The sequence below is a fragment of the Lactuca saligna genome, chromosome 4 (assembly GCF_052625555.1).
Source record: "Lactuca saligna cultivar CGN05327 chromosome 4, ASM5262555v1, whole genome shotgun sequence".
Taxonomy (NCBI): Eukaryota; Viridiplantae; Streptophyta; class Magnoliopsida; order Asterales; family Asteraceae; genus Lactuca; species Lactuca saligna.
Genome location: NC_136420.1, coordinates 246,735,230 through 246,756,644, shown reverse-complemented (window position 1 = coordinate 246,756,644; position 21,415 = coordinate 246,735,230). Strand labels below are relative to the sequence as shown.

Here is a 21,415-nt window from a genome sequence, read left to right as displayed (position 1 = left end):
TAAAACACCCAAACATACTCGAAAAGTGCTAAAAGTTAGCAGAAACAAGTTTGACTTTGATTGAAATGTAGGGTTTGTGCAAGGTGAAAATTTTAGGTTGTCACGGAGACCCTATTTAAACACCTTAAGTCCCTTGAGGCCTCTTCATGCTCAACCTACACTATCCCCAAAGCAGTCATTTTAAAACGCTAGCTATTTTGTGAAGATCTTGAGCATTTGTGTATTATGAAGAAGGAACCCATTAAATAAGCATTGGTGAGCTTGGAGCTTGAAGATCCATAACTTCCATCCCATTTGTAAGCCTTAGAAGGTATAAAGCTTTAAACCTTTATGATTCCTTGGCAGAGATCTAGGTTAGCTTAGAGTTTTGCATGTTTTTGGTCCCATAGTTTTGGTTCTTGTGAGTAAAAGCTAGTCCAAAGCTTATGGTTGTCATATTTTGTCATTTCTAAGGATTTTAAGTCATAAAAATAGGAACTTGGACACTCCCATTCTTCCTTGCATGAGATCTTAGACCTTGGAGTGTATTTTGCATCTAGAGTTTGATTTTATGCTCTTTTAAGCCATGTAAAAGCTTAAAGTCAACACCTTTATCAGTTAGGACATTCCTTAGATTAAGATCTGAGAGTTGGACGTTTAGTCTTTAAGAATTAAAGACTTAATGAGGAAGTATATGAAGTAGAGGGTTACGCAGGGCGTAACCTTGGGGTACGCAAAAGTTACACAATGCGTAGCATACCCCTGCCACATTTTCTGTGGAAAGTCGGTACACATGGCGTAGTGAAGGAGTACGCATGATGTACTCCAAAAAGTGGAAATGGGTTATTTTTAGGGCTTGAACCATGTTTGGTTGTGATTGACTTGGAAAAGATATGTTCTTTTATCCTATTAACCAATATCAACCAAAACAATTAACTGATTAAAATCATAAACTAAAATTAGTTATTACCAATCTGTAACCAATCTGACCTGATCATACCAAAGGCCAATAAAAAAAATAAATAAAATGACGCCGGTTTTGCGGTTTTCTCTAAAAGCGATAAAACGATGCCTTAACGGGGACGTAAGCTGAACGGCGAAGACAGCACCGTCTAACAAGCTTAACGCACGTAGCAATTTGTGAAGAGAGATCCTAGTGGCACTTGTACACAACCTTCCCTATTTGCACTTTAACATCAACAATTGTTTCATACGTTAGCATCGTAGATCTGTGTTTTGCTTGATTCTCGCAGCAAAAGGTCACTGATATTGCCATTATTTCTTTCTCTTTATATTTTCATCCTTTGACTTCAGTTGCTAAATCTACTGTTTTTCTAGGGTTTGTTTTGTCGTTCGGCTTCATCCATGGATTCTTCTTCAGGGTCGGAATTCGATTATTTGTTCAAATTGTTAATGATTGGGGATTCAGGAGTTGGTAAAAGCAGTCTTCTCTTGAGTTTCACGTCTGATACCTTTGAAGAACTTTCTCCTACGATTGGTAAATCGCTCCCTTTTCTCTTTACTTGCAATATCTTCTAGTTACTGTGCTTTTTCTTTCTCCTGTTACTTGCAAGTTTCTCATTTGTAGGATTCAAAGCGGCCTGTATCTGTGTGTAACATAGTTTGATAAAATAATGAATATGTCTCTTTTTTCTGTAAACGTGAGATCAATAGCTCAACTTGTTTCCTGGTCTTATTTAGGGTGCAACTTAAGATGGCTGTTCTCCCATGAATTCTCATAAGATGTTACAATAAGATACCTAAAGTATTGAAAGACTTACTTGATTAGTTGAGTTAATGAATTATTTCATTAACAAACCTAAACATTCTTCACAAATCAATTGCAGTTTGCAAGTGTTTCCTTTTGTGGAGATGTCTCAGTTGGAGTTGGTCTTTTAGGGCCTATGTACTTCCTGCTGCTCAATGTGTAACGATCTGGATCTTACACTCTTAGCTTAAAGCCCACAATTCAAAAAGCAAATAGGTATTCGAAGTCTTAAAGGGGATTGCTTAATATCATGATTGGTTCGTGAGTCCACTAGAAGCAATTTGAGGGAAAAATTCACAGTTTCTGTCACTTGTTAGGATGGGTCTGAGATGTTTTTTAAATGTAAAAGATTTCCTATGTCAGGTCAATTGGATCTCCAGTTTCTTTGTTTGTTTTCAATTTCTCCAGACTCCAGACGATGTAATGTCAATGAATAGGCCTTTAAGGCTGCATCTCTTACATGGGACAAAACTGCATGGAACTTTATTGGACTAGACTGGGGAGAGGGAGAGAGAGAGATTGCAAAATTTTGTTCTTTTCTGCATAACAAACAAACAGGCCTAACCTAATAATAGTTTGTGAGCTGTTGAGAGAAAGGCTTAAAAGGTGTGGCATGCATGATTTTGTAATCTGTTGTTCTCATATAGATATAGAAGTCATGTATTTGTAAAATCTGAGGGTTCTACTACGAATTACAAAATGAATGCAAGTTAAGCAAAGACCGAGTCATGAGTCATGTCTAAATATCAGCAAGGATAGTTTGATGTTACCTTTACTTGGCAGTTGATGTACCAGTTTTCTGCCTTAGAATAATGAAGCCGATAAGCCCAAACATGTTTGTATTCAACTATCTGGTGCGGTTACATAATTATCTTGAAACTGATAAGCTAAAAATACAATTTTATGCTTCTGAGTTCATACTCACCAGATGCCATGGACCTTGGGGTCAATCTACATGTTTTTTGACAAAACAACACTTACGCTGACATGTATTTTCATTGTTCATAATATATATATATATATATATATATATATATATATATATATATATATATATAAATAAGGAACCATTAAATTGTTGCTTGGTGTTCACCATCCCTACCCCACCACTGTTGCCTTGATCCAATTGATGGCCAATATGGGCTTAGCAGTTGGAGTCGAAGTAGGATAAGGTGGTGGTTTGGAGTTTGTTGCTGTGGTAAGTGGTTTGGTTTGGTGTTTGCTGAAAACCGTAACTCCTCTTCTTTTCATTTCAAAATTGAAAAAGCTGTATTTCTTTGCACAAATATATCCTGGATTTATTTAGGGGTATTATGATATTTTTCTCAACACCAACCAACCTGACCCGGGGTAGCACAAATTTCAAAGTACATTACTATGTATGTATGTATGAAAAAAGGAACAGTGACTTAGGTAGGAGTAGGACGAACTAAAAAGTTGGTTGTTATTATATACATATATATATATATATATATATATATATATATATATATATATATATATATATATATTACATGACTTTAGAAAGTACATACATGTTCATGTTGGTAGTTGTCTAAACGTATGACACGTAGATGCTACCTATGCAAATCTCAAAAATGGTCAGGGTAGAAAACCTGAGCTTTTCCATGTTCAGTCAGTAGCATAAAATAGAACATTTGTGAAAGCATGTTGCTATTTTATTGATGAAAAGGAAGGGAATTAGGGACATTTTATCCCTGTTGGATTTGTTTGCTTGTTATTGTGATAGTTTTTGGTTGCCTGCAGTAACATCTGTTTAATGAGTGTGTATATTTTAGTACTGTAAAGCAGAACATTGACTGATGATAATTTGCATTGTTGTGCTGAGTGCTGTGCAGGGGTAGATTTCAAAGTAAAACATGTTACAATTGGGGGGAAGAAGTTAAAGCTTGCTATTTGGGATACCGGTAATATTTTTATTATCAACTATATTAGAATGCCATTCATAGATTAATAAAGTTTAGCGTTGTTGACTTAAACTTGTCTCTCTTTCTTTCTCTCTCTCTCTCTCTCTCTCTATACATATATATATATATATATATATATATATATATATATTGTTTTCTGTCCTTTTAGTTACCCTACCCCACTCCGTAAGTGGGTATTAGGAAGTGAAAGTGATTTGTTATACTTATACTTAGATGGGTTGATTTCCATAGTATTAGTATGTGGTTTAGTAAAATAAGTACATGGCTTATATTATGAGGAAATTACTGAAATTGCGGGACAAACTGAAAATATGAGACAATTTGGACCTTTCCAAATGGATTCACACTTTTTTAAATAGTTGCGAAAACGATCGGATGGACAATAAATAATCAACCAAGGCTGGGCTGGGCAAGCTTTTAGATTATGTGGCTGGCGCTAATATTAATTATGCTATCTTCGATGAGGGCTTTTGTTTTGTACATACAAAAGATCAAGATCAGAAGCAAGTCTCACAGATTGCATTTTTTCTTTTTCTGTCACCCTCCAAATCCAAAACCACTTCCTACAAACAGGCCTCAATCCACTACATATAAAACTATTATTTTCAGAATTCAGATTATCTTAAATCTTAATGAGGAACTCTAGATGTATTGTAGGTGGTTACCTTACCTGCTAGTTGCTGCAAACACAACAGCTTTCCCAACTATTGATTCGATACCACCACTGGAGGAAGTTCTCTACGGACTAGTATTTGTTTTTGGGCTGAATGACAGTTGATCACCATTTTACCCTTCTATATGAAATATATCTGTTTTGATAATGTATGTTCTAAATGACAGACTGACACAGAATTATAAAATATGAAACGACATAGATTCTTAAATATTTGATATGCAAATGATAAATTCATGAAATAATTAAATCAAATACTGATATAGATTCTTAAATATTTTAATCTGAATTAGCAAATTCTGTTTTAGAAACTACCATTATAAAATTGCTAATACATTTACTCATTGCTTACGTAGGACAGTCCAGACGAGTTAGTAAATTCTAGGTTCAAGATCGTGACGTGAATTTGCTATGTAATATATATAATCAGACTTTGGAAGTGTTCTAGAAAGCTGATATAATATTATGATTTATGAATGAAAAATATTTGATATATATATATATATATATATATATATTAATAAATAAGAAATATTTGGATGCTGTAGCTTGTTATAGCTACTTTTGCCTCTCAGATATATGTATGTGTAGTGTGTACCCAGCCTGCTATCGAATTAACAGAGTCATCCCTTCATCCAACCGTGTTTCCCGTATTTATTTTCTTCTGCATCCAGCATTGGCATTGATGAACTCTTAGTGCTGCTAGAAAGGGTAATCCTGTTAGCAGGTGAAAGCTTGTCTATTCGATGGAATTCTGATATGCATACAAATGAGTTGCATCATTGCATGTAATATGCTCCTCTCAACAGATTAAGTCACTACAATGTGGCTTTCCTCATGAAGTCGTAATAACTTTCTACAAATTTTCCATTGTATGTTTTTTCCTCAAATCATTTTCGAAAATATTGTGTTTGTGTGAACATAATTTATTCAGACAATATTGAATGTTTTATCCACTGCAAAATAGGGACCTTAGTTCATATAAGAGACGAGACATGTGATTTCAATGTAGGAAAATGTTTTTTTTTAGATGCTGACAAGTGCAGAGTGTTGTAACTTGTATGTTGTTGATTGCAGCTGGGCAGGAGAGATTCAGAACCCTAACCAGTTCGTATTATAGAGGAGCCCAAGGAATTATAATGGGTATGCGATTGCAAAGCCTTCTTTTGTTTTTATTGCCTTCATTACATAACTTTCATTTCATGCTACATTGTTATGTTATATGATGAGTTCAATTCCGCATCTGTTTAATTTTCTCTTCATGTTGATTGCCACAATCCAACTCCTAAAAATATCTTAATTAAATTGCCCATCATACTCATAGTCATATAAAAGTTAGGGGCTTAGGGCCAAATGCAAGAAATAGCATTTGTTATTACTTTATATTACAGTTTCTTTTTTCTTATTAAGGCATTGTACTTTGAAAAACTAACCCTTATAGTCATAGCAATTATTTTTCTTATTTAATCATTGTAGTTGAAAAATCTATCCAATTATAGCAGTGAGAATTACTTGGTATTTGGATGGCAATGCTGCCTATAAGCTGTAGATTTTTTCAAGTAAAATGTCATAACAGGATGAAGTGAATGTAATAAACATAAAAATAGAAAACGTTGCTGTTAGGGCTAAATGCTAGAAATAGTGACATACTTAATTCCTTTTCAAATATCTTCTTATTAAGACATTTAATTTTAAAATTTACTCAATTATAGCATTGTACTCACATTTTCTCTTATCCAGACATTGTACTTCAAAAATCTACCCAGTTGTAGCATTGTACTTCATTTTAAAGACATATCCACTGAAAAATCTATTAAATTATAGCACTGACGATTGCTTAGCATTTGGATGATATTGCTATAATTAGGTAAAATTTTCCAATTTCAATGATGTAAACTAACACGCGTAAATGGAAGTAGGATACTGTCATACTGAGATTATCAAAAAACATAGAAGTCATTGCTATTTCTTGCACAAGTTAGGGCTAATTGCACGAATTAGCGACATACTTCCATTTCTTTGTTTATTATAGCATTGTATGTGCATTTTTTTCTTCCTATTATTACAACATTGTACTTCCATTTTTCCTTATTACGACATTGTACTTTCTAAAGTCTATTCAATTATAGAATTCTACTTTATTTTTTTTAGTAAGACGCACTTTATAAAAATCCAACCAATTGTAGCATTGTACTTTCGAGTTTTTTGTTTCTTATGAAGACATGCTTTGAAAAACCTATCATCCAGTTATAGGCTTATAGCAGTGAAAATTGCTTTGTATTTTGATGACATTGCTATAATTATTAATTAGGTAGTTTTTCAAAATTCAAAGTACAATGTTTTAGTTGGAAGAAATGAAAATAGGAAGTTTTAATAAACAAAACAATACAAGTACGTTGCTGTTCATTGCATTAGTTTGTTTTGTTTCTATTATTTAATTAGTTGATTTTTCCAAGTAGAGTGGTGTAAGTAAGTTCTGTTATCACGAGAATTTCTACTTAATATTTGTTTCTTGATTGATTAATATATACATATGATCTCATCATAAAAGCAAAACCAAATACTCTTACTCTTGTCTTCCTAATCCTTTGTGTAAAAGAAAGCTGTTGGTTATTTGTCAGTTTACGATGTAACCCGGAGAGATACGTTCACAGACTTATCTGATATATGGGCAAAAGAAATCGACCTCTACTCAACCAATCAAGATTGCATCAAGATGCTTGTTGGCAATAAAGTTGATAAGGTAACTAACTGCACTTGTATTTGTGTCCCATTCAATTCTACTTAGACTCTATGAATTGGCTTTTTTTCTAGTATCAGTAAAAAAAATGTTAGCTAGAAAGGAAACAAGTTGTCCAAACCAAAGTGTATACGAATCAATGCTTACCACCTACTAAATTGTTTTATTCAGAAAAACAGATTAGTAAAAGGGAAATCACTTTCATCTATTTAGCCAATTAACTATTGTATGCAATGATTGAGCAATTATACTTTTCTTTTATTCCACTTTCGTGGTTTTTGAGTAAGGGGAAAATACAAGAAAGGTTTTTCTCAATTATATTATTGGCGAACAAGTGTCTTTCTGTAGTTTCCACTTATATTATTATAATATATATTTGTAATGGTATTGAATGAATATTATATAATCTGTTTTGCAGGAACAAGATAGGGTTGTGACAAAGAAAGAAGGAATGGACTTTGCAAGGGAATATGGATGCCTTTTTATCGAATGTAGTGCAAAAACACGTGTCAATGTGGAGCAGTGTTTCGAGGAACTTGTTCTCAAGGTATTTATTTGATTGCACTTTTTCTTCTACTTGTTAATTTATGCAACAAAATGATATGAATGATTGATGTCTAGGACCAAAATATGCATCACCATTCTAATCTAATGACATGATGCTACCTTTTAAATTCTTATCTAAATATCTAACTTATCTATGCAACAATGTTCCATTTGTTTTACTAGTTTATGCAACATTTTTTTTTTTTTTTTTTTTTTTTTTTTTTTTTTTTTTCTGTTTTTAACCAATTTATGCAACTTGCAATTGGTTAAACAGTTGTCGCTTCTAGAATGAAACATGTTACTTGTTGTCTAATAACTAACAAGTGCTATTCTTTTTTACTATTATCATTAGTACTATTCTATTTTATTTATATAGCGTGGAGATTGCTTTGTATTTGGATTGGATGACATAGCTATGATTGGGTTAATTTATCATGATACAATAGTCTAATAGACAGAAATGGAAGTAGAATGCTATCATAAACAAATACATATATAGGAACATTGGTATTTGTGTATTATTATTATTATTATTATTATTATTATGGACGAAATGTGCAGATTTTGGATACGCCAAGTTTGACTGCTGAGGGGTCAACTACTGTGAAAAGAAACATATTTAATCAAAAGCCTCCATCAGCTTCAGATGCATCAGCTAGTGGATGCTGCTGAATTTTGATGTGTTGTAACTTGAGGAATATGTATGTTATGTCATGTGGGATGTATGTTTGTTATTTCTGTCATGTTCTTTGAAATGACCCACCCTTGTATCTTTGGTTCAACTATGATCATCATATATTTATTATATACTGAAATTGGCTGATAAAATCTATTGTAGACGTATGTTTCACCCATCATTAACTATATATATATATATATATATATATATATATATATATATATATATATATATATATATATATATATATATATATATATTAATTACCTTATAAAACATTTTTGGTCAAATGCTGAATTTTAAGTCGTACAAACATACAATGCATTTGTACAATCAATTTATGCATTACAAAAAGAGTAAGTACATATAGTCGACAGTTGAAAATATCAAATCTCTTATCCCCTATTTTTAGGTTATTTTAATCCAGTTCATTCCTTATCTCCGTATTTCTTTAAATCTTGCAATTTGTGTTCACAAATCTTAGATATATATCGCTGACGTTTTCATTTCTAGGGTTTAATTCATTTTTCAGCATTCAACCACCATTATCACACCTATCGTTTGGTGCGGGTAAACGGTTATATATATATATATATATATATATATATATATATATATATATATATATATATATATATATATATATATATATATATATATATATAGGGAGGGAGGGATTTAACCTCAGTCATCTATTTCATACCTGTCGTTCTAACCTTTCGGTGTGACGGTGTACCGCCATGACAGACTTGATATATAGGTTATTTTGATATATATATATATATATATATATATATATATATATATATATATATATATATATATATATATATATATATATATATATATATATATATATAGGTTATTTTGTTTCTACTAACTATTGTGTGCTAGAATGAACAGATCTGGATCATCGGATGGAATAGAATCAAATGTTATGATCTGAGAGTCTATGGTATTACAATAGTGTAACATGCACTATAATCACACAATTTTCAGTATAAGGGTGTTCTGGTCAATTTATCCTTATTAAAAAGGAAATTTCCAGAATTTAAGGGATAATTAATTCATTTATATTTTAAAAATCTGAATATTTTAAATTAATCCAAATTTAAAAATTCGATTTTATTCTGTTAGAATGATAGAATGCCTATACAATGGTCTTTTCTTTTATATGCATAAACATTCTAAAGCATGTATAAATGTATTCTGTTAGAATATCATCGAAAATAAATAAAATTCTTAAAGAATTGCATTTTTGCATATACAATTATTGAACAAATACATTCTTGCATATATCATCGAAAATGAATAAAATTCTTAAATAATAGTATTCTTGCATATACAATTATTACACAAATACACTTGATCCTCATTAATTGTCCATATAATCAACTTGATCTTCACATATATAGTTGTTGAACTCGATTCCAAATAATTCTCTTGTATGATCAATTTCCTTCTCCATGCAAGTCTGAAAGAATAAGATACATTACTTGTTAGTATTACGTGTTAAACAAATATACTTGTTGTTAACAAACATTCTCACAGATATTCTAAACAGAATGCATTTATATAAATAAATTTTAACAGAATACATTACAGAATGCACTTAAATCATAGTCTTTTTTTTCTATATGCATAAACATTCTAAAGCATGTATAAATGTATTATGTTAGAATTACTAGCAACACATGTTTTATGTAATTTTTATATTCTCATAGAATGAAAGTTGTGAATTGCACAAAAACCCATAAGTAAAAATTGAAGAAAATACAAAAACCAATGAGTAAGTGCAGAAAAAATAACAAGTTTTAGACATGATAGCTCATACAAAATTCAATGCTTAGGTTGAATTGGAACTTAAGCATTGGAATCCAAGATTTCATTCTAGCAGAATTGAAATTCGTGATTCCATTCTGGCAGAATTACCCTCATCATATTTGATACTAAGGTAATTTTGCTACTGATACTAATTGAAGATTATTCCTTTCGTGATTGATATTCATGAGGAAGATAAGAGATAAAATTTTTACCAATGTCTTTTTCAAACATCAAATGCTACAAGATAGAATATAAACATGATAAAGTAATTGTTTTATATGTTATCTTAAACTATTCTAAAATTCTATGTCCCTGAAGTCGGATGACTTCACCATCTGATTTTTTTGATGTACTGGTAAAATTCAGGTTGAGCAAGTGAATCATTGACTGAAGACTTCACAATCTTTATATGATGGATCTCAAAAAATCAAGAATATAGTATCAAATGGGTAAATAAAATTAGGGAAAATCATACACTTACATATAGTGTTAGAACAACTTCCATGCCAAAGCCCCTGAATGCAGCTCCAATGGGTTTGCCGGTGGTTGAACAGATCGCAAGAGATCTAATCTCTGGCAGGCTTCCCTTGGTTCACTATCTTCGTCTCTGTTAGCCACCAATCGCGAAAAGGAAAGGAACAGAGGCAACAATGTTGCTGTCAAGTGGCAGCGAAGGCTGCTCCTTCGTCTATCCGACAACAATCACACAAGAAGGGAATGACTTCGGTCCTCTGTTGATCGCAGAAGAAAGAAACACAAAAATAGTCAGAAAATGGCCAGTGACTCTTAATCGATCGCAAGGAAGGGCTGGAATCGGTGGTGGGAAGTCACTGATTTTCTTCTCTTTAGTGGTGATGTTCCAGGCAAGAAACAAAGGTGAAGGGTAGACATCAGGAGCGATCCTCAGTGTGTGTGTGTGTGTGTGTGGGGGGGGGGGTGTCTCTTGGCGGCTTAAGTGAAGGTAACAACCTCCACATTTTGATTTCATCCTCTCGATAAGTGAAAAAGAAGAAGCGTAGGAAATATAAGATATATATATATATATATATATATATATATATATATATATATATATATATATATATATATATATATAGAGAGAGAGAGAGAGAGAGAGAGAGAGAGACTAGGTTAAATATATTTACTTTATTTCCTTAATTGTAGGATTCCAATTAAATGTTTTCCTTAGTTAAAAGTACAAAAGGTCCAAAATACCCGTTAATGATTTATTTAATTATTTATTATTTCTTGAATTCTCATTGGTGCATTTATACACACAATAATTGTTAGAAACATTTGAACCTAGCTCTCTCTCTCTCTCTCTCTCTCTCTATATATATATATATATATATATATATATATATATATATATATATATATATATATATATATATATATATATATATATATGGAATGTTATATGTGAAAAACTGCCTAATCATCCGATCTTCTCTAAATTCAATCCTGACCTCCCTAAGTAGCTATTTATGGTTATTCCTCATTCGAAAAGACCTCCCACATGGCAGTCCTCCATCTCCCCATGCTAGTTTCTTCCCCTTATTCCCCCAATTTTGTTCCCAACAACAATCACAATGAGCATTGATAAAAAAATCTTCCTCTCTCTCTCTCTCATCATAACCACATCATTTCTAAAATATGAAATTAGGAAGAGAGATTAAAAAAAGTGTGACAACCCCAAATCTATTCCCGTTACAAATTCCATTTTCACTAACGGAATACGTTAACGTACGTTATTTTATGTAATATTTGAAATCGTTAATATCCGAATATCTAATTATAGGCATGTCCTAATATCATTATAAGTAATGTAACTCATACGTGTTAATCTAGTTTAACCTAATAGAGTGGTATTACCATTTCAACCACTTCACCCGGGTAAAAAGTTTTAACCCCGTTAAACTTTAGCATCGAGTAGCCGTGTATCGGGTACAATACCCGAGACATATAAAAACACTTGAACACTTCAATTGGACTCTTTTACCACTATTACACCTCTCTCTCACTACTTTCTCTCTCTAGACCCGAAATCGACTCCAAATCCGCGAATTTCCGACTTCCAAACGTAAGGATTCATCCCCTAACTTAATCTAATCATACTTTACTGCTTTTAGAGTCCAAAATCATGAGAATCAAGGACCATAAAGGAGTTTACGGCCTAAGAAGCTCCTTAGGCCGTAAACCCCCAAAATCATACCAAAAGCCTTGTTTTTCCTTCTTTTAAGCTTATGGACTAGTTAAGGCATAAACCTAGGGGACTTTGGACTCTAAAACACAAGGAATTAGAGCCTAAAAAGGAGTTTACGGTCCAAGCATGTGCTTAGGCCGTAAACACCTCAAACACCCCAAAAACACTTGTTTAAAGTCCCAAAAACTCATCTAGGGTGTTTGGCAATTTAGACTTGACAACAAGGAAGGCTTAAATGCATCAAACAACATCATTTGAAGGCAAAAAGAGGAGTTTACGGCCAAGGCTAAGCTTGGGCTGTAAACACCCAAAAATTTGTGTCAAACAAGTCCCTAAACTACCCTAGTGCTTGTAAGGAATTTAGTTAAGGCCTTTGGAAGTGTGTTGTACCATTAAACTTCACATTTGAGCACAAAATGAAGAGTTTACGGCCAAGGATGTTCTTGGGCCGTAAACTCCCCAAAAATATATGCCAAATTGTCCCAAACTCACTATATGGCCTTCTAGGATTTATCTAAGGTGTATGAGACTTTGTTGTACCATTAAAACATACATCTTGAAGGGTTTACAAGAGTTTACGGCCCAAGAACAAGTCTTGGCCGTAAACTCCCCAAAAATGTCACAAATTTTGATGTCTAATCCCTTAAAATAGTCCAAGACACATACCACTAAATCAAGGAAGTGAAATAAGACCTTAAACATACACTTTGGAGTGCCACAAGAGTTTACGGCCAAACCTAGGGGGTTTACGGCCGTAAACTCTCAAAGGATGGCTTTTGGGCCATAAACTCCAAGGGAGTGAGCTCGTGGACCCTCCCATAAATCATTCATGACTTTGTACCACTCCCGGGAACCCCTTCTAGGCCTTAAAACCCCGAAAACGATGCTAGAATGTCCAAATACTATAATGAAAAGCATAAGATGATTAACTTCTTGTAAAATACATATTTCATATGACATTAGGGTCCTAGGAGGTGCTCTAGGGGTTATTGGGTACCAAACGCTCAATCGACACTTTTACCCGATTTACCCGATTTTCGCGATTTCAGGTGAGTTCATACCCCTTAATGAACCTTTCAAATGTTTTATATGTTTTAGGGGGGAGATACAAGTTGAATATACATGTTTATGAAAAGTTATACAAGACTATTTTTCAGATTTCAGAGTTAATCACATGTGATTCACAATCTGTAGTTCAAATCACATGTGATTTATCACTATGCTTTATAAATAAATCAATTGTTTTCAAAACTATCTTGGATTAACAAACAAGTTTTAAATGTTCCTTTCGTACAATACTTTTGTTAGATAAAACTCTTTATAAGAATGTAATCATACTAATATATTTATATAAGTAAGATTTGAAAGACTTAGGACCGATAGCTCGCCTTACTTCCTGTTTCTTGTTTGATTGTGGACTTAGGGTAGTAGTTATCCATCCGACTGTCATTGATTTCTTAATTATATATCTCGTATATTAGTACAAATTATGAGTACTTCTTAATTCATTAATTACCTGAATCACTACTTGACTAGAACCACATACACTAAATTAACTATAATGGGTATAGTTAAGGACTCTATCTCTAGTTTCCACTATTACTCTACACTACTATAATTCTCTATACTATGAAGCAATACACTAATAAGAGAATACAATACAAGTTATACGAAAGATTACTACACTATAATACAAGAGAATGCACTAATCATGAGATAACTCACTAATCCACTACGGGATACTCTATACGCTATTCACTATGCCCGAAGTTTTCCGTCAGGAAGACGACACTATATGTATAGATCTATACGGGGCAGACGCTATTACATCCCGACTGATAACTTCAGTCCGAGCCGCTCAGGCCCAGGGATGCTGTTACTCTACTACACTATGCATGACTGGGAAGGTCATGGGGATTCGCTATTACTCACACTATTGGGAATATACTAAGAAAGACACTATAACCGCACTAAAATACTAAAAGAAAGATGAAATAATATCCCGAAGTAAATAAGTATCTAATACTAAAGGATGCTGCACCACTATTATATACTCTAAGAATAACTTACTATACTACATTACATAATGATGAGTCACTATTACACTTCTATGATAAATGACATTCATAGATAGAAACAACATATTTCTTAAAGATTTTCGCTTACTATACAGTTCTGGAAAATATGGGATTTTCTAGGTTTTACCACTATTTATGATTCCAAACTTCAGCTTTCATACTAATGACTCTAATACTTTTATACAAGTACTCACACTAAAAACTCTTATGAACTCACCAGCTTTATGCTGATATTCTTTTCAAAATAACTTGTATCTTCAGGTCAAAGATAGACAGGTACAGCAGCAAATTTTTGGAGAAGATGGAGGATACAAGACCCATCTCTTATTTTGTTTACTTTTGGTGTTTGTCAAACATTACAAAACACACTTGTAAATACACTTACTATATAAATGAAATGGTTGTATGTTTCTTGCTTTTACTATTATACAATTGTGATGATACTGTACACTACGTCATCCACCCCGAAACGTATTCCGCCGTTATCGGTTTTGGGGTGTGACAGATTGGTATCAGAGCATTGTTTATAGTGAATCAAGTATATCAACCTGTAAAAGATATACGAACTATAAACACTTCGGGACTAAAACACTCTGACCAAGAATATATACTGTTAAGTATCTAAAAGATTTAACTAAGTATATATATATACACATCACTATAAAACACAGAAGTCAGTATCGTCCTAGAACCAAACAAAAGTATTAAGATTATTGGATAGCACAATTGCGCTTAGAGACATATAGTCACATGTAGGGGGATGTAGCCTGATCAACTACGTCTTCCTAGGAGTGACTAGCATGTGCCTAAGTTTGGTTGTGGTATTGCAACAAGTCTAAAACTTACTAACACTACCACAATAACGATTAACATTAGAATACTGTAGGAGTATTCTGTACCTCTAAAAACATACATCTGTGAGAACTAAAAAGGGTCGTTACTGACGGAGCAATAGTCGCTAAATGGATACTTTCCGGTTACATGTGACTAGGGCGTTATAGACTTAGAACCTGTGATCTTTGCTTTACTTCCTGTTCCTTGTTTGGTTGTGGATTTAGAGTTAGGGTCACTTATTCGACGGACTATCCTGCCCCAATCACATGTAATTAGTATGCATTATGCAAGTATTGGTCCCACTCGTGACGACCGTCTTATAAGTAATTTAGGTTAGTACGCCTATTAACCTTCTTTTCCCCTTTTCTCGCATAGATACCATGGCTGGCTTCCACCCTCCTGGCGACCCGTACTACCCAAACCAGGGTAATGGGGGATGGCTCAGTGAAGAGTCGGACGATGATCACCCAATCCCCTTGGATGACCACCGAGCAGAAGGCTTTCCGGATAACTCCGACTCCGAGCCAGAAGTTAATAACCTACCCCCTGGAGTTCCGAACCCCAACCCCCGTCCGACATTTCAGGGCCCCACTCCTATGTGGGCCATATCCTTGCACAGATGGAGCGAAGAGCAGGGTCAGCCCACGCCATACAATGGAGACCGAAGTTTCTACAACATAAACGAAGGTGGATCAGCAGATCAGGTTCTGCCCATCATGATCCGAAGGATTGCCAGGAATGTCGAGCAAGGTCAAGCTGCAATATGTCGAGTTGTGGAAGTGGATGCCAACTCAAATCTCAACACAGTTCGCATCCGCCAACTTGAAGAAGCCATGAACATGACAAGGAGGACTAACGAGGCTCTGCAGCACCAGCTGGCTGCATCCCGAGCTGAGGTTAGAGAACTCCGTGCAAGCCAAAGGACTCATGATCGACACCTTCAAGAAGTTATGCGTCAGCTAGCAGAACTGAGGATTCACCCGACAAGTAACCGTCGCCAGTAGAAAACGTCTAGTTACCTCTATCTTTTGTTTAATGGATTAACCTATCCACTCTATGTTCCGTAGATCTATTATCTGTAAACATTCCTAGCTTGAAAGTACTCTAGTCAAACCTCTAAACTGCCAAACCTTTTCTCTATGGTATGATGTAAGACCTATTGCTAGGTCAAATTTTCATGAACTTCTGTTGCATCATGGATACCAATATATTGGCAGTTGATTTCTCTATTGCTATAACCCTCATCTTGATCTTGGATTATGTTGATTTAATCCACGAAACACTCTATTTATATTCGCAATAGGCCCTTACTATTGCTATCATTTCTATACTTCTTCCAGTAAAGGATGCCTCCACGAAAGCGTCCCGCCAGAGGAAGACCTGCAACTCAAACCCCTACTCCACCACCCCCTCCTCCACAGATCGATCCGGTGTTATTTCAAACAGCGGTGACTGCAGCCGTGACAGCAGCCATGGCCTAAATGAATTCTGGGGATGCGAGCGGTGGTAACTCTAGGTTCGGTGAAGTCCATCATCGAGTGCAGGGATGTACTTATAAGGATTTCATGAACTGTAAACCTACCTTCTTCGATGGTACTGGAGGAATTCTGACATTATCTCGATGGTTCGAAAGAACCGAAGCTGTGTTCGAGATGTGCTCTTGTCCCGAGGAGAGTAAAATCAAGTTCGCTACTGCTACCCTTACCAACAGGGCCTTGACATGGTGGAACGGCCATGTTAGTTCACTTTCCTTGGTCACAGCCAATGCTATGGACTGGGACACTCTGAAGGACCTCATGAGAGGAGAGTACTGCCCTAGGGGCGAAATTCAGAAACTTGAGGAAGAACTCTGGAACCTCAAGATGAAGGGGACCGATATAACAGCTTATACGGCCAGGTTTTGCGACTTGGCAGCCATGTGCCCCAATATGATCCCTACAGAGAACAAGAAGATTGAACGGTACATCTGGGGTTTGGTGCCCCCGTATCAAGGAAATGTTCTAGCTTCACGCCCTACAACTTTTGATAGCGCCAAGGAATTGGCCCAGAGTCTGATCAATCATGAAATCTCCTCCACTCCAGCGACAGCAACCACAACAACCGCTGCACCGCCCGTTTCATCTGACAGAAAGAGGAAGCGATGGGATAAGATGAAAGGCAAGAAAACTCAAACCTCCTCAAAGGACCAACAAATGGTGGCGGTCCATGCTGCCACAACCCCGACTACTCCAGCTACTCCAGCCCCGCCAAAAGCTTACAGTGGAAACTTGCCCAAGTGTCCCAAGTGCCCTTTCCACCACAACGGCCCCTGCCGTGAACTGCAGTGTTCCAACTGTGGTCGAAAAGGCCAAACTGTCCGATTTTGTAAGGCCCCTCCCAAACCTATCGCGCAGGTTCCTGGTACGGGAGTGACCCCAACTTGTTATGGCTGTGGAGAGGCAGGTCATTTTAAGAGAAACTGTCCAAAGACCACACATGCTGGAGGAACTGGAAGGCTACTCGCTATCGGTCACAATGAAGCGGTAGCAGATCCCACAGTAGTCACGGGTACGTTTCTTCTCAACAACTCCTATGCCTGTGTCTTATTTGATAGTGGTGCAGAAAGAAGCTTCGTAAATCATAACTTTAAACACTTACTCAAACAAATCCCTCAACCACTAAAAGAAACATTCGTCGTAGAAATGGCTAATGGGAAAACAGAAAGCTCTAGCGAAATCTACATAGGTTGCACTCTCATGTTAGACGATCACTCATTCCCAATCGATCTTATGCCAGTCTCAATCAAAAATTTCGATGTCATTGTTGGTATGGATTGGTTGAGTCTCCATTGCGCTGATATCCTATGTTCCGACAAAGCCATTCGTCTGAACCTTCCAAATCACGAAACCCTCTTGATATATGGAGATAAGCCAAGTACGAGCCTTCGTATCATCTCCAGTGTTCAGGCTCAGAAATACTTACGCAAGGAGTATCGCGCCTTTCTTGCCCATGTCGTTGACACTAACCAGAAATCGAAAGATCCAAAAGACATTCCCGTAGTATGCGATTTCCCTAACGTCTTTCCGGAGGATCTTCCCGGCCTACCTCCCAAATGTCAGATTGAGTTCAGAATCGACCTAATTCCAGGAGCTACCCCCGTAGCTAAGTCGCCCTACCGTCTAGCGCCCGCCGAAATGCAAGAACTGTCTGGTCAACTCAACGAACTGCTCAGCAAGGGCTTTATAAGACCGAGTTTCTCACCTTGGGGAGCTCCGGTCTTGTTCATGAAAAAGAAAGACGGATCGTTTCGGATGTGCATCGATTATAGAGAACTCAATAAACTCACGGTTAAAAATCGCTACCCTCTCCCTCGTATCGACGATCTGTTTGATCAACTACAAGGAGCAAGTTACTTCTCCAAGATTGACCTTAGATCTGGGTATCATCAGTTACGGGTACTCGAGGAAGATGTTCCGAAAACAGCTTTCCGAACCCGCTACGGACACTTTGAGTTCGTAGTGATGCCCTTTGGACTGACCAACGCCCCTGCAGTATTCATGGACTTGATGAATAGAGTGTGTCGTCCATACCTGGATCATTTCGTCATCGTTTTCATTGACGATATCCTCGTTTACTCTCGGAACGAGGAAGAACACAAGGATCACCTACGACAAGTCTTGGAAACGTTGCAATCCGAAAAGTTATATGCGAAGTTCTCTAAGTGCGAGTTCTGGATCCGAAGAGTCGAATTCTTAGGTCACGTGGTTAGTGAAGAAGGAATTCATGTGGATCCCTCCAAGATTAAAGCTATTGAGAACTGGTCAGCACCGAAGACGCCTACGGAAATTCGTCAATTTCTAGGCCTCGCTGGCTACTACCGTAGATTCATTCAAAACTTTTCTCGGATTGCGAAACCTCTCACTATGCTGACACAGAAAGGAGTACCGTTCGACTGGGAGGAAAGACAGGAGAAGGCATTCCAAACCCTGAAGCGAGCCCTATGCACCGCACCAGTATTATCCCTTCCCGAAGGGACAGAAGATTTTGTCGTATACTGTGATGCATCCAACCAGGGGCTCGTTTGTGTCTTGATGCAACGGGGTAAGGTTATCGCATATGCCTCGAGACAGCTAAAGAACCATGAGGCGAACTACACTACGCACGACCTCGAATTAGGAGCGGTTGTTTTTGCACTAAAAATCTGGAGACACTACTTATATGGGACGAAGAGTGTGGTATACACTGATCATAAAAGCCTCCAACACATAATGAACCAAAAAGAACTCAACATGAGGCAGCGTCGATGGGTCGAGCTACTTAACGATTACGACTGTGAAATTAGATATCATCCGGGAAAAGCCAATGTAGTAGCAGATGCACTGAGCAGGAAGGAGTATACTGGTCGAAAGACCAAGTCGTTGACGATGACTATTCATTCGCATCTCTCCACGCAGATCAAAGAGGCTCAGCTGGAAGCCTTAAAGCCCGAGAACGTGTTGGGAGAATCTCTACGTGGAATGAATAAAAATTTGGAGGTAAAGGGTGACGGAGCCTACTACTTCTTAGACCGAATCTGGACTCCACGCCATGGAGGTTTTAGAGATTTGGTTATGAGCGCATAAAACTCGCTACTCCATCCACCCAGGTTCAGATAAGATGTATCTGGATCTCAAAAAGCTATACTGGTGGCCAAACATGAAAGCGGAGATCGCCACATTTGTGAGTAAGTGCCTCACTTGCGCGAAAGTCAAGGTTGAATATCAGAAGCCATCAGGACTTCTCCAACAACCTGAGATACCAGAATGGAAGTGGGAGCAGATCACAATGGACTTTATAACCAAACTTCCCAAGACAACGGGTGGATTAGATACTATTTGGGTCATTGTTGATAGGTTGACTAAGTCCGCACATTTCCTACCCATCAAGGAAACGGATAAGATGGAGAAACTCACTAGAACATACATTAAAGAAATAGTACGACTACATGGCGTCCCTATCTCTATTATCTCAGACAGAGATAGTAGATTCACCTCTAGGTTCTGGCGATCGTTGCAAGAAGCACTAGGGACGAGGCTGGACATGAGTACAGCCTACCATCCGCAGACCGACGGACAGAGTGAGAGGACAATTCAAACCTTAGAGGATATGCTGCGAGCTTGTGTAATTGACTTTGGTAAGTCATGGGACACACACTTACCCCTTGTGGAATTTTCTTATAATAATAGTTATCATACGAGCGTCAAGGCAGCCCCATTCGAAGCCCTCTACGGCCGCAAGTGTAGATCCCCTCTGTGCTGGGCTGAGGTGGGTGACACTCAACTAGATAAAGGAAGAGTTCCTGATAGCTCTCTCACTGGTCCGGAGATCATTCGAGAAACGACCGAGAAGATTGTACAGATACGCGAACGAATTAAAGCCGCTAGGGATCGACAGAAAAGCTACGCCGATAAACGAAGAAAACCCTTGGAATTCTAGGTGGGAGATCGAGTCATGTTGAAGGTCTCACCCTGGAAGGGCACGATACGTTTTGGAAAGCGTGGAAAGTTGAACCCGAGGTACATAGGGCCTTTTGAGATTCTCGCTAGAATCGGCCCCGTAGCTTATAAACTCAACCTACCTCACGAACTAAGCAACATACACCCTACCTTTCACGTCTCTAACTTGAAGAAATGCCTGTCAGACGAGACACTCGTAATTCCCCTTGACGAGATTGAGGTCAATGAGAGCCTCAACTTCGTGGAAGAACCTGTTGAGATTATGGATCGAGAAGTAAAACGAACGAAGCAAAGCCGTATCCCAATTGTGAAAGTTTGGTGGAATGCCAAACGAGGACCAGAATTCACTTGGGAACGCGAAGACCAAATGAAACTCAAATACCCCCATCTCTTCACGTAGTTGTACTGTAACTCTCACATGTATAAATTCTAAAATTTCGGGACGAAATTCCCCTAACGGGGGGATGATGTGACAACCCCAAATCTATTCCCGTTACAAATTCCATTTTCACTAACGGAATACGTTAACGTACGTTATTTTATGTAATATTTGAAATCGTTAATATCCGAATATCTAATTATAGGCATGTCCTAATATCATTATAAGTAATGTAACTCATACGTGTTAATCTAGTTTAACCTAATAGAGTGGTATTACCATTTCA

The 21,415-nt window shown here is 36.6% G+C and overlaps 1 protein-coding gene across 1 annotated transcript; it reads left to right on the top strand.

Annotated features, from left to right (window-relative positions):
* Window positions 1-1,100: 1,100 nt before the first annotated feature.
* Window positions 1,101-8,483, top strand: LOC145043444 (ras-related protein RABC1-like). Its single transcript, XM_078992103.1, has 7 exons — window positions 1,101-1,238; window positions 1,318-1,477; window positions 3,607-3,675; window positions 5,447-5,512; window positions 6,991-7,112; window positions 7,528-7,656; window positions 8,217-8,483. Exons 2-7 carry the CDS (start codon window positions 1,345-1,347, stop codon window positions 8,325-8,327), a joined length of 630 nt encoding a protein of 209 aa, XP_078848229.1. The 5' UTR covers window positions 1,101-1,238; window positions 1,318-1,344; the 3' UTR covers window positions 8,328-8,483.
* Window positions 8,484-21,415: the final 12,932 nt, after the last annotated feature.